Here is a 12003-nt window from a genome sequence, read left to right on the forward strand (position 1 = left end):
TCTCGGATCCTGCCTGGATTTGCCGGGACTGACCCCTCCTCTCACATCAACCACTGTTGATGTCAATGCGCTAATCCGTGTGGTGATGTTCACCATCATGCATTGCTATTGGCGGATGGGATCACTTTGCATCTCAGCCTACATTTTAATCATCGGGGGAATTTTTTCTTTTCTTTTCCTTTTTTTCTCTCTCATTCGACCCAATCCTCTTGTATCATCTTGATTCCTTATCTTCGTCTTTCGGAGGGTCTGAGCTTTTCATCTTTGATTCCACGTGCATGTATAATAGACTTAATATACCCACCAGCATATCGCATCTTAACTGCGCGCGCGATTTGACATCGCTAATGAGATTGACCATACTTATTACTACTTTTGACACCTGGAACATCCTGTTGTAAACCAGTGTAAATCCCGCATTGTAAGACGACACAGTCCTATTGGTCGTGTGGTAAGTGTGGTGACTGCGAGACAACGGGGCTGTTCCCTTGCGTTGATTGAGGATCGACGGACAGATGCTCGGCCGGACAGGGATCATGATACCATAGCTGAGGGAAGCAGCCCTTCCCTCCTTCCTTCTATCTAATTCCCCCGCTTCCCAAGCGACGATCTGAAACCAGCCAAAAGCGGAGTTATGACTCAAACGACCGAGCGGATGACGATGGTGATGATTATGATCACCATTACGAGATCATGATCCTGACTGGGTGGGTGACAGACAGTTGGGGCCTTGTCGGGAAGCTGAGGGCAACTTGGAACTGGTACCTTTTTCTTTTACCGTGTATTTTCTTTTTTCCATGGCGGAGTCTCAAATTCAATAGTCGCGCAGGCGAACATCCCTCCCTAGCTCTCCCGAGGTGGCGTGCCTTGAGCGCTCCTGATACGGTGATGGTCCGTAGGGAGGGGAGAGGGAGGGAGGGGGAGCTGTTCATCAGGCTGAGAGTACTTAGTCTTGCACTGTCCTTGTTCCGGCTTATGGTCATAATAGTTATGTTTATTATCGCTATAATTGATACGGAACTGAGTCACTCATGACATCCATAACGTCGAACGAGCTAATCTAACCCACCTGCACTATTTATTGGCATGCATATGTATGGCATGGGTCCGAGAGCCGTCGATGATCTGAATAGGGCAACCTGACGATGTAATCATGATAAGCTACCGTCACTGCCCGGAGGCTGTTACTCAGCTCAGAAGTGTAAAAACCCACGATGGCAGGCAGCATCTACTTCCCTCCAGTAGTCCACACTTCTGGACCAAGTTTACTCCAGTTCCTTGGTTGCGAACAACAAGAGGCGGGGGGAGAGTTGGTTGAACCGTTGCTAAAACGTCCTGTGTCCTTGTTTTCCGGACTGGGGAATCTTCTACCCTGACCTATTTGATTCTTTTCTCGAGTCGACCACGTCCCATGTCCACGACACCACCACCACCACATACTAAGTCTAAATGGTGCGTGCCTAGCCCGGCAAGTCCGAACGCAGGTCAACTGACCCGACCTGAATCCTGACCCTGGCACTTGAACGCGGGGACCTGAAGGGGAGGGGGATACTGTACCTGATTCGGTTTAACGCCACTTCGACTGTACTAGACTCCTGGTAGAGTTCCCTCCCCCTCCTTCAATGCCCACAGTCTCTCAACCATAATCCACTTACTCTCTCCCACACCCCTCCTTGAACAAACTGCGGCCCAGGCACGTTCCACTTCCTACCCGCACTCTGCTCCATTGCAAAACGGATATCATGCCATCGCCATGTGCTCCAATGTATGGACGGGAATGGAAATTGAGTTTTCCTTGATCGGGAGTCCCTGGATGTTACCCCCTCTAGGTACTAGGTGTGGATGTTTACCTAGGGTATAGTTATGGAAAATGGGAGGAGAGCCCCCCCCCCCTAAAAAAAAAGAAGCCGGAAATCAATCCCTCCTCTCACGTTCTCTTCTTACGTCTTCCTCTTCCTTAAGCGCTCCGAACTAGAAAAGAAGCGCCACTGCGTTGATGCGTTGTTGCCCTGCGGCTCGTCGATTCAGGAAGTGTGGATGGTTCGTTGCAATTTCCCATACAGAGGATTCGCATTGCCAGAGCAGGAAGCAGCTTAGGATGTCCTGTACACCACTATCAATTAACCAACGTACTCCTTACTTCCTACGTAGTAATTTCTTTTGCCGTGGGATACTATCGATCGCCTGGGGAAGAGACGGGAGTTGGGATTGTCATACTCATATCGCCAGATGAGTAGTGGGTGATGGGGTCCGGTGTCTATCTTGTGCTGGGTGCTTATCATTCGATCGTCGTCCCTGCCAACGCCCCCTTTCCCCCTCCTCCGATGGCGTCTTTATCGATAAGTGTTTAACAATACCAGGTTGCGCCAAGAGAGGGAGATGAGGTGCTCGCGTCGTGGGCTTCAATTACCGGATCTCTGCAGCCTGATTGTGCTTTTTGATGGTATGGGTGAGGCACGGGCCGTGGAAAGGGGATGGAATTGATGAAAGTCGCTCATCCCACCGGGTCAATGATCTGATCACCGGGCTCCATGTTTCGTTGTCTTATCGAGTTTATCATGGGGCATTATGCGAAGAGAGGCCCCGATAACGCCATATTGAAACCGTACTTAATCTACTTGAGATGGTAGTCGAGGCTGATCATGTACTCATGCATCTCCCTCTCTTCTTTACTTGTGACAATCTTACCTGCGGGGAATGCCTTGGATGATCGATAAGTTAGTGGTAACGAGTAGATGAGCACGGCATGTGAGTAGCTGCCTCAGGCATCCATACGCAGCCCCACCCGACAGCTCATCGATGCCTGAGGCTGGGGATCGTGCAGGATATGGAATTCTGCACGTGATCGGCCGTGATCAACAAGTCCGATGCACCTTTGCACCAGCACCACAACAGCTCGTCCGGACGATCCATCGGCACACGCGCGTGAAGCCTCCGGAAGATACGATGGTGCTAGAACTCCATGTTTGGGGGCCGGCATTCTCCCTGCCGTCCATCGATGCGCAATGTCTGGCGACCATTGCCTATCTGTCTCTCGCCCTACCCAAGGACGCGTGGGTGCTCGTCGCAAGTAGCGATCCCTCGGTGTCTCCCACAAGTGAGTCGTCCGGGCTTCCCCCAAGGCGTCAAAGGTTTCGAGAGGACTTTACTAATACGTTGCTTGTCGCAAATAGATGAACTCCCTGCCCTCCGAAACGGCAACACCTGGGTCTCCCGCTTCCGCAACATAGTCGACTATCTCCGCCAATACTCCGCGGGCGATTGGGATCTGGATGCCGAATTGACCGGACTCGATCGCGCGGACAGTATCGCGTACGTTTTGATCCCCACCCCTCACCACCTGACCAAAACTCTGAAGCGCGAATAGATTCACCTCCTTCCTCGACACGCAATTCCCCCCTCTCCTCGCCCTCTCCCTCTACGTCACCAGCCAGAACTACTACAACTCCGTCCTCCCCGCCTACTCCTCGCAGATCCTCACCTGGCCCTCGACCTGGCTCATCCCCCCGCAGATCCGCGCCGCCGCCAAGCGCGCCTCTGACCACCTCGGCCTCTCGTCGCTGGACCTGGTCGCCCTGGAGGAGGACCGCAAGCGCGAACACTCGGCCGCCGTCGCCGCGGGGCGCCTCCCGGCCTCCCTCCCGCTCCCCAGAGCCGCCCCCACGATCACCTCGGGCCTGGCCACGACCCACCGCTTCCGCATGGAGGCCGTCACAGCGGCGGCCTTCGAGCCCCTCGCGGCGATGCTGCAGCCGGCCCAGAAGAACTACCTGCTCGGCGGGGACCGCCCCACGAGTGTCGACTGTCTCCTGCTCGGGTACGGGAGCCTCGCGGCGCTGGGGCCGGAGAGTCTGCAGGATGCGTGGCTTGGGGAGGCGCTGCGGCAGAAGGCGCCGCGGGTGGTGGAGTGGGTGCGGCGCATGCAGCGCGAGGCCGGGCTGGCCAGCCTACCGTGGCGGAAGCCCGAGCGACCCCGCTGGGTCACGGTGGGCAACACCCTGTGGAACACGGTGGCGGACGCGACGCCCATCTGGCGGGATATCCGCGCCAACACCCGCATGCGCGAGATCGCGCACTCCCAGGAGGCGGATCTGTCCGGGGAGGAGCGCACCGCATTGGCCGAGTATGTCACGGGGTATAAGAAGGATGTCTGGTTGTCGGTGGCGGTGGTCGTGGGCGGGGTGGCGGCGCTGGTGGGTTATATGATGCATGTGGGGTTGTTGGGCGGTGGGGAGGGAGGTGAGGAATTTGAGGAGGAGGACGAAGAGGAGGAGGTGGAGGTGGTGCAGCCTGAGTTGCCGGTGAGTCTGAATGCGACGGACTTCTTGGGGTCGTTGTCGTTCTAGTTAGGGGTGGGTTGTGCTGTGTACATGTACGATAGTTTGGTTGATCGATCTAGAATCGAATCGAGTCACCGTTCGAGTGGATGTTTATGATGTCTGGTTCTTGTACGAGACACGGCTTCTCCAGGTAAAGGGTGCACTTGCACTGCCTGTACAGCCTGGAGTGCGTAGAGTTACGCCGCATTTGGACAGACCACCGTCATCAGTCCAGCTCTGATCTATCGGCTTGCTAGTATGTATCTAGCATGGATACCATCCAACGAACCGATCTAATGCTCATAGCGAGCACACTTCGTATCAGCCACGGAGTACATGAGGACTGTAACTCGCAAGCCATCGATATACTGCATGACCTCGCTGATAAACCTTCTTATCCACCACCTCTCCTTCTCTGTCCCATCCAGCACGGGGGAATAGATACATCGAGATCATCCCAATGCAGTAGCAGACTAGAACCCAATACCCCCGGTAGGATCAGACCCCACCGCCCCCGAGTATCCGAACGTGTATCTTCATCTCCAGAATACTCAAATATGAACAGGACCATACGTACACAACCCCAACTAATAGGAAGTAGTAGTAGTACAGGGCACCAAGGAAGCACCTCCCTATCACACCATCAACCACAGTAAACTCAACTGTACAGTGGAACTCCACCCCTCCCCCTTCTCCCCTCACCCCTCTCCCACACCATATACTATACCATATACCCGCCCCATCCCCCTCAATCAACAACTTGGAAAGAAAACCCAGACCCAGACCGCAAACCTCTTAAGAAAACCCACGAACCAACTCCGCCACCACGCGCACCGTCTCGGCAATGCGCTCCTCCCCCACAAACGGCGCACAATGACCACACTCGATCTCGCGGACGACCCACTCCCGCCCCGTCGCCGCCATCATCGCATACTGCGCCTCGCGGGGCACGGCGCGATCCGCGGCCGTGACCACAAACGCCAACCCGGTCGTCTGTGTCTGTGTCTCCGCCTCCACCTCCGCCCACGCCGGCGCCGGCTGCGGGGAGGTAAACGCCCGGGTCGCGTGCGGCCGGAGATACGTCTCGAGAGCTGCCTCAGGGAGAATCCCCCGGGCCTCAGGCAGGAAATTCCCCACCGGGTCGTCGGGGTAGTTGAGTTGCGGGGCGGGCTGGTTCCCCGTCGTGAGGGTGGTGTTAGCCACTTTCCCATCGAACTCCCTCCCTCTCCATCCAGAAAGATAGTCTCAAGGGGCTGGGGCTGGGGCTGGGGCTGGGGCTGGGGCTTGGGGATTCAGGGTTGACACACCGTATCCAACAGAATCCACGGGGGCAGCGCACCGCCCTGCAACCCGGCACAGCTCACCCCCTCGGGCACGAGAAACGCCGCCACGAAGATCATGCCCACCACGCCGCCGGGCTTTCCGGCCCGGTGGCGCGCGGCTTTGCTCAGCCCGGACGCCGCGGCCGCGCCTGGCATCCCGGCGTAGGAGTGCATTATGAGGATGACCTCGCGGGCTTGAGATTCGATGAGCGTGAGGAGGCGGGTGCGGATGGCGGTTGTGTCGGTTTGGACGTCGGCGGTTGCGGCGGCTGTTGCTGGGTCCCCCGGCTTGGGGTTGGGGTTGGGGTCCAGGGACGGGTAGGGGATGTGTTCGACAGGGAGGGCGGTGGTTTCGGTCAGGGTGGAGAGGAAGGGTTCGTAGAAGGCTGGGGTGAGCCAGGCGCCGGGGATGAAGGCTATTATTGGGGACATTTTTGGGGGGGGGTTCTTCGGGTGTGGATGTTTTGGGTGTTGTGTCTGGTCTGGTCTGGCTATTGTGGTGAGGGATTGGGGACTGCAGTGGGATGCTGCTTTTTCCAAGGTGGGAGAGAGACTGGTGGGAGTATGATATGTGAGGGGGGTTACTGCACTGTACTCGGTGAGTATGATAAGAGGGATGCGGGGTCTTGGAGAAGGGGAATTGGGCTTGGTCGATGGCTTATGTATGTGATACTGATAGCGCAGTGGAGTGTGGATGGGGCTGTAGGCCCTACCCTAGTGCTAACTACCCCCTCGCTCTCTAGGTTGCAGCCTATGATCATGATATCGGTAGCTTGGGGATGATGTACAGTAGTTAGCTGAGATGGTCTAAATTCGACCCCCGCAGCTTAGCTTCATTCCTTAGTCTGGTTGGGTTTTACGGTTCGGGAATCGTGCTTACGGCGTCGGCCATGGCTGCTGGGCTCCCCTGCCAATGGTAGAGGTTTGTCTATTGTGCGTGGGGGAGCTTGAGGGTTGCTTGGTTAAAGGAGTTGTCTACTTGAGATGCAGTGTGGAAGGGGGTTTGGGGAGAGAGGGAGAAAGAGGCGGGGAGGGTTCATTTCAATACCCGAATCAGTTACTTAGCGACTAGTATGACAAGGCCCATCTTTGCAGAGTCAGTTCATATTGTAGAAAGTAGTACAATACAGTAATATCACAACCCGAAATCAGCATATGATACAGATCCATCCCCTTATCGAAACAGAGTCCAGTGACCAGCTAAATAGCGATTGACAGCATCCCGTCATGTCAGACAGAACAGGTATAGTACATCGTAGGGTAGGTTGTGTTGGTTGTATGCGACCAGCGCTGTTGTTGTTGTTGTTGCTGCTGCTGCACCTCGACAATCGCAGACTGTCATGAGTACTGCATGCAGCAGGCAGTTGCGGCATTCGTGCTTCCGCATAGGCGAAATGCAGAAGCGAGCAAATAAAGGAGTGACATGACATGACATGATGCGGCGTGAGATGGCATAATCGGAACACAACTCCCCAAAGTCCGGTAGGAAACACCTAACACCAAAACTGGCAAAAAGGGCAGCGAAAAGAAATCAAGAACAAGATGTCGAAGTAGCCACGGGCACACGGCCTAGGGAAGATAGCCCTAGTTCTAGAAGGTTGCTGACAGACAAGGGTCGCACCCGGGCAACCCCCTCGCAAGCGATGTTCTGGAGCAAAAACACCAAAACCCGAGATATGGCACAAGTAATGTACAGTACAGCAGCAAAAGAAATAATGAAACATGCAGGCGATTGTCCGGAACAACAATTCCAAAGTGAACGGACGGCCATAAACAGCGGAGATCGAAGGCGACAGGCACAATGCACCATGGTCAAGGGGGCAGGTGCACAGTTGCGGTGACGAAGAGTCCAGAATGGCGAGAGTAAGCATCATCGGTCGGTCGAGAACGAAACAGACGCCGTCGATCGGTCCGCCTCACTTTGTGGGAGATTGAAGCCGCGCGGATAACCCGCGGTCCCGGCGACAAATTGCCCAAGCCGAACCCTCCAGCAAGCTAACTGCCCAGCAGTGCTTCGGAGGAGGCTGTTCTTTGTCCCGAGGTACCCAAGACAATACTTTCACTTCCACCGTTGCTTATCCCAGTCGGAAGGTCTCGTCTCATCGTAGATTTGTCCTCCCTGGTTGTGGATGATGACGGGAGCTTGTGTTCGACGGGGACCAGCATGCGAGCCTAATTCGGGGGATTGGTGGTTAGTCCTCGATGCAAGAAGAGCAACGGAGATAAGATCTAGACATACCTCGCATGTCCGTCACCCTAACACCGTTCCCGCTGCTGCCACTGCTGGACAGAGATGAGGTCGAGTCGCTGACTTTGTGAGGCATTTTGTTGGATTTCGAATTGTACACGAGATTGAATTTGGGAGAAGTAGATGAAGTGATTGGAGTGGATAGTATGAGAAGTGGAGGGTTGAAGTGGAAGTACTGGGAGATATATGTACGCTGGTTGATCTGTGGCTGAGCAAGGCACAATAACCAGGAGAACGATGAGGCGCACGCAGGTAGGGAGATCACAAGGTAGTGAAGGATAAGAGATAGAGCGAAGAGAAACTCAGAAGTGATGTAGTTTGCTGTAGATGTAGTGTAGTGTAGTGAATAGCTGTAGTAGTTGGTTGAAAAGACAAGACGGATGAAAGGCAGGACAATGGGGGCCTTTTGTATGTTTCCCTCCCCACGGTAGCAGAAGAAGTATAAGTGATCGGGAAATAGACAGAAACCAATCTGGACTGGGGGCCTGGAGCAATGCCAAAAACGGATCCCAATCGAATCTCGAATCGTTTCCCCCGAGTTTTACGAACCCAGGAAGAAATGGCAGCAGATCGGTCATCTTGCAGAGCGACTAGTAGGAAGAAGCTCCGGGCCCGCCTGGCCTGCTCCATCGCCCATCATCCTCCATCCATGCTGTATGCACTGTATCTACGCTTTACAAAGCATCGTCGATCCCCAGTTCCCAATCCAGACGTCATGACCCGAAACCAACCAACAGAGAATCGGATGTCTGGAATCCCCATCGAAGCGTCCAGGCTCCACCGTGCTGCCTGCCCAGGCTGCCAGGGGCAAACCGAGCCCGAATGGGGACGAGGCAGCAAACCGGATGATTCGTCACTTGAAGCACCCAGCGAAAGGGCGGTTTCAGGGACCGACCCATTGGGTTCGACAGCTAACCTAAGCATAGCCCAGGAGGTGAGTAGGAGTAAGTGAGAGTGAGCCTTATTGCCCGGGCACCAGCCACACTTGTGTTAGACAGGAAACCTGAGCACCGCCTGATTCTGAGTTGAGCATATTTCGTAACTACCCCCTTTTGCTACCCAGTGCCAGTGCCTGGACATAGAGAGGCTGCTGTGGCGCGGATGGAGGCTGAGACAGTCTGCTGTCCAACAGATAACGTTACTGTATGAACTGGGTCCAGGGTGTGGTGCTGGTCTGGAGTCCCGCCTTACCTGTCGTGGTCACGGGAGGGCGACCAACCCCAGCAGATGACCGTATAGAACAGACAGCGAGACAATATGATTGGTGCTGGCGACGTTTTCAAGCCGTCAATTACAGCTCATAACAGCCACTTTCTCGATCACGTGACCGAAGAGACAGTCGCAGAGCACCTGGCCGTTTAGTCAGACTCCCACCCCAACCAAAATAGTAACACCGCCTTCCGGATACCTACCTACCTACCTGCCTGCCCAGTGGTCTGGCCAGCTTCACATCGCATCATCAGAATCATCATCATGATTATCCCCATCTCCACGGCTGATGCTACCCAGCTACCTGAGTGACGGTGAAGGGATCGTCGTCCCCTCCCATCTCCCAGACAATTGACAATAGTGATGCTGTTCTCATACAATTGCCGCGGGCCTTTTGACCCGGATACCTCAACCAGGTCTGGCAGCCGTGCGCCCATTCTAGCTTTCCATAGTTTGCGCGATTATCACCTACTTCGTACTCATAGTTTCGGAGTCTTAGCTACTATCTGATTATTCGGTCATCTTCCCAAACGGGCTACATCGCTGGTGGCCATACTCTGCAATACTGGAAAGGACCACTGGAAAGGTCCGGTGCAAACCGAACGTTAATGCTACTTCTCCAACGGGCTGGCCGTTTCTGCGGTGTAGCGTGCAATATATGTACAGCACTTGTACCACCTTACCTTGCAGTCGCCAGAAATTGAATACTTAGTGCTATCATACAATAGAACCAAGCTAGCCACCAGCACAGGAAGACACACACATAGGTTAGACCAGCTAGCTAGCTAGCTCAGTAGCTCAAGCTAGCAAGCTACGCAGCACCTCCCCTCCCCGCCCCCATTGCTCTGAAGGTGTACCTAAAATAGGCCCCGAAACCCAACCGGGCCCCCGCCATAGACAGCCAGACCTAGACTAAGCGCTGTACTGTACAGTATAGCTTCGCCTAACTAATACTCTCTGAGCAACGCGAATCACGACGACCTTGGAGCACGCACAGTACTTTGTGTGGTAGGAGGGGATCAAGAAAAGCCCGGGCTTGATTCCATACTAGTAGTTGGTTAGTACCCATGCCTCCTACATAGTCACTATTACACGATATCAGATGATTCCATGCCCCCATGCCCCCCGGGCATCTCCCCTATGTGATCTCACCGCTATCTTGACGGACGCTAACTTAGGCTATGCCCACGCTTTAGTCCGGGACAAGACGGATGTCATCCCTACTTGCTCCGGGCTTCGAGTCTTGCGCAGTGTACTCCGTAGAGATGAACGTATCTTTGTCCGCGTAAGTTGGGACCAACTAACGAACTACTACCCCGATCCAGGGACGGAACCCTCGACACCGCCAGATGGGAGGGAAAACAACCCGTGCCCCGGGGCTGGCATATCTTTGACCAAGATGGAGGCAGGGACGTGTCACAGCTCCTGATTAACGCTGTAAGGTTGATAGATGGTAGATGGGGTCGGGAAAGAAAGAAAGACAGGTCCCCCCCCCTGCGCAACTGCCAACTGTACCTGCGTTCAAGATTGTTTTTCGCGTGCTGAGTGGAATGGAGACGGACGGGATGGGATTATCTAATTCCTGAGTCATCGGGGCCTGCGCGGCCACTTCAGCTCCAGGCTCCGGCCGGGCTAGACTCGAAAGGGGGTGGACTATTTGTGCGGGGCTGGGGCTAGCATTGCCAGGCGGAGAGTGAGGCTGCACGGTTTGGGTGGACTGGTTGGTTGGCGGGTTCGGTCACGGGTGGTGATGCACTCGAATCATGGATATTGATGATTATGGTGATGACGACGATGCGTATGTATCTACTCCGTAGGTACTGTACGTACCTTTTTTTTTCTTTGTCGAGGCAAGGCTTCGGTTAGCGGCATGCTGTCTGGAGGCAGACACTGTGGTGGCCTGGTTAGGCTAGATGCGTCACGGTCATGCTCTTGGGTTCTACTTGTGTGGTGCTGTTTGGGGGCAGGTACGGAGACTGTTCTTGTGTGCATAAATGCAGCAGCAGCGTTGCCGCGTGCTTTGTCATCAATGCACACTGTGCGGTTTTCCAGGGACATGCATGTCTCCTACCCAAACAACCTCCTATCCCATCGAGCAAGAGGGTGTTGACACCGAGGTAGATTTATCTGTATGACCCTCTGTTTCACTATAAGTGAGCGGATACCAGGGTGACAGCCAGCGTCAAGGGGCTATTCCTGTGGTTGTTGCGAGAACAAAACCCATGTTTCACCGTATCTCATCTTGAGACGTACGTCTAAGATTCGTAACCTCCAGTGCTTATTGATGAACCCACCCAGACACCTCCTGCTAAGCAACACGGTGGCTTACCAGTTCCAGCTCAGCAAGAAAGAAATGAGCTGGGTGGGTAAGCCATCTCTCCTTCCGATGCCCGTATGCAAAAGTTGTTGTTGGATAGCCTCTTGCCAGGCAAAGACTTCTCATCCATCTTATCCTTCTTCTCGCTTCGACTGCCAATGGCACAGCAACCGAGCTCGCTTTCTCTCTGGTTCTGGGCCTAAATATGCCGTTCGACTCAAAGCATTTCCCAACCCGGTTGCAAGCATCCATACTTTACCTGTCTGTTGTATGTCCAAGATCGAGAACGATCCGATCGGGCTTGGGGGGGTCCTTTTGTATCATGATCATGGTTGCGGACGCAATGTATTTCCCGCTAACATGTCTACACGTGCACACGATGGTGAGCATACCCCTCTGGCTATGGCGGGAAGGGGTAAGAGTTTACGGCCAAGGTAGTTCTTGCGGGGGCCTGTGGCTTTAGATCATTCCCTATGAGAATAGTATGCAATATGACATGAACAAGATAGAGTTAGTTGGTCTAAATCATACTCCACATACAAGCTACAGTCAACAATACAATGAGAGCGGACCAAGAACTGATAGAAC

At 54.3% G+C, this 12003-nt stretch overlaps 4 protein-coding genes across 4 annotated transcripts; 2 read left to right on the forward strand and 2 right to left on the reverse strand.

Annotated features, from left to right (window-relative positions):
- The first annotated feature begins 2560 nt into the window (after positions 1-2560).
- BO95DRAFT_189113 (uncharacterized protein) lies at positions 2561-4435 on the forward strand. Its single transcript, XM_025580934.1, has 4 exons — positions 2561-2748; positions 2809-3097; positions 3174-3312; positions 3368-4435. Exons 2-4 carry the CDS (start codon positions 2947-2949, stop codon positions 4344-4346), a joined length of 1269 nt encoding a protein of 422 aa, XP_025440523.1. The 5' UTR covers positions 2561-2748; positions 2809-2946; the 3' UTR covers positions 4347-4435.
- Positions 4436-5044: 609 nt separating this feature from the next.
- On the reverse strand, positions 5045-6219 carry BO95DRAFT_444568 (alpha/beta hydrolase). The gene is made up of 2 exons (XM_025586911.1): positions 5627-6219; positions 5045-5489 (listed from the first exon to the last, which is right to left on the reverse strand). Exons 1-2 carry the CDS (start codon positions 6071-6073, stop codon positions 5115-5117), a joined length of 822 nt encoding a protein of 273 aa, XP_025440524.1. The 5' UTR covers positions 6074-6219; the 3' UTR covers positions 5045-5114.
- Positions 6220-7607: 1388 nt separating this feature from the next.
- Positions 7608-8173, reverse strand: BO95DRAFT_189141 (uncharacterized protein). Its single transcript, XM_025580935.1, has 2 exons — positions 7881-8173; positions 7608-7813 (listed from the first exon to the last, which is right to left on the reverse strand). Exons 1-2 carry the CDS (start codon positions 7963-7965, stop codon positions 7701-7703), a joined length of 198 nt encoding a protein of 65 aa, XP_025440525.1. The 5' UTR covers positions 7966-8173; the 3' UTR covers positions 7608-7700.
- Positions 8174-10965: 2792 nt separating this feature from the next.
- On the forward strand, positions 10966-11913 carry BO95DRAFT_444573 (uncharacterized protein). The gene has a single exon (XM_025586912.1). The coding sequence runs from the start codon at positions 11452-11454 to the stop codon at positions 11851-11853; it is 402 nt and encodes a 133-aa protein (XP_025440526.1). The 5' UTR covers positions 10966-11451; the 3' UTR covers positions 11854-11913.
- Positions 11914-12003: the final 90 nt, after the last annotated feature.

The sequence above is a fragment of the Aspergillus brunneoviolaceus genome (genome assembly GCF_003184695.1).
Source record: "Aspergillus brunneoviolaceus CBS 621.78 unplaced genomic scaffold BO95scaffold_48, whole genome shotgun sequence".
Lineage (NCBI taxonomy): Eukaryota > Fungi > Ascomycota > Eurotiomycetes > Eurotiales > Aspergillaceae > Aspergillus > Aspergillus brunneoviolaceus.